At 40.9% G+C, this 1175-nt stretch overlaps 1 protein-coding gene across 9 annotated transcripts in view; it reads left to right on the top strand.

Annotated features, from left to right (window-relative positions):
- Positions 1-1175, top strand: part of Znf385b (zinc finger protein 385B) — a 306268-nt gene that overhangs the window by 235813 nt on the left and 69280 nt on the right. For 6 of the 9 annotated variants that reach the window (XM_029537101.1, XM_029537098.1, XM_029537097.1 and 3 more), the window contains exon 3: positions 156-194. The exons of the other annotated variants lie outside the window; for them this stretch is intronic. In XM_029537101.1, coding sequence (XP_029392961.1) covers positions 156-194 — 39 coding nt within the window. The remainder of the gene's footprint in view (positions 1-155; positions 195-1175) is intronic. 9 annotated transcript variants of the gene reach the window in all.

The raw sequence follows: 1175 nt of genomic DNA, 5'->3' as shown, positions 1-1175 counted from the left end.
CATCTTCTGGATATATGCCCAGAAGAGGTACTGCTGGATCCTCCGGTAGTACTATGTCCAATGAGAAACGGGTTTCTAAAACATGTCAATGCATGTAAATGTGCACATTCTTCTCAAAGTGCCAGGTGGTTACTTCTAACTTTTACTTTTTTTAGAAAAGAAGAGGCTTATTTGGGACCAATAAATTCTGCCAGGTAAGGGACTCTGGCAGCTGGAGCTGTGTGGCAGGGATTTGATTTGCTTGCTTTTTCCTCTTGAGAGCTTTGTTAGGCTTATTTTTCCAGTTGATCATAATTGCCCCCGTCCGCAGACTTTTCTGTGTAAACAGAAATAGCATGAGCTAAATTGGGCTAGCTAAGTAATGAGCATTTGGTCACTTAAAATTTACCTCTTACACTTAATAATATTGTTGAAAGCATCCATTTTTAACAATTAGATGCCTATGAACTGCCAATTAAATCTTTTGAAATATTGCTTTGGTGTGTAGTTGTGATTCCTTCAATAATTTACCTTAATATGGTATTATGAAGTCTTTAACATATACATATGTAATCTTTCATTTGGTAATTTAATTACTTGACTTTTTAGGGTTTATGAGAATATCTCTATTAATCTAGGATACATTATTTATTCTGGAAGTTACTGTATGAGTAATGGAAGCATTGCCACTGTCGTGTGACTTTCTTGGGGGGGGGGGATGTAAAGAAGCATCCTGTCAGCCCAGTTGCTGCGGAATAGATGCTGTCCAACTTTATTGTTCCAATCTATCAATAAGTCCATTGGAATTATTTATGCCCCCAGGGGGCCCTTCCCACCACATGGACAATGCCTGGAAAATGTGAAACTCTAGAACACCCTGGGCACCTTGCAAGCGATTTCCCAACCTAGTTCATTGCTTACTCCTTCTGTTACCCTGCAGGACAGAGTGACCTCAGAGAGGGTGGCCATGAGGGCTCCTGCACCCCAAAAGCCCCATGAGCTGTGTAGACCCCCCATCCCTCCAGGGAGGATCACGGCAGCCCTGATTCTATGTGCTGATGGCCACATTCCACCCAGAGGAAGCAAGTTCACCACATACACCGATAGGCTCAACAGATCTCATTCTGACTACAGAGAAAGCGTCCGATTAGTAAGACAAACCAAAAAAAAAAAAAAAAAAAAAAAAAAAAAAAAAA

Source organism: Mus pahari, chromosome 3 (genome assembly GCF_900095145.1).
Source record: "Mus pahari chromosome 3, PAHARI_EIJ_v1.1, whole genome shotgun sequence".
Taxonomy (NCBI): Eukaryota; Metazoa; Chordata; class Mammalia; order Rodentia; family Muridae; genus Mus; species Mus pahari.
The sequence above is the reverse complement of the archived record's forward strand: the minus strand, read 5'-3'. Positions and strand labels throughout refer to the sequence as shown.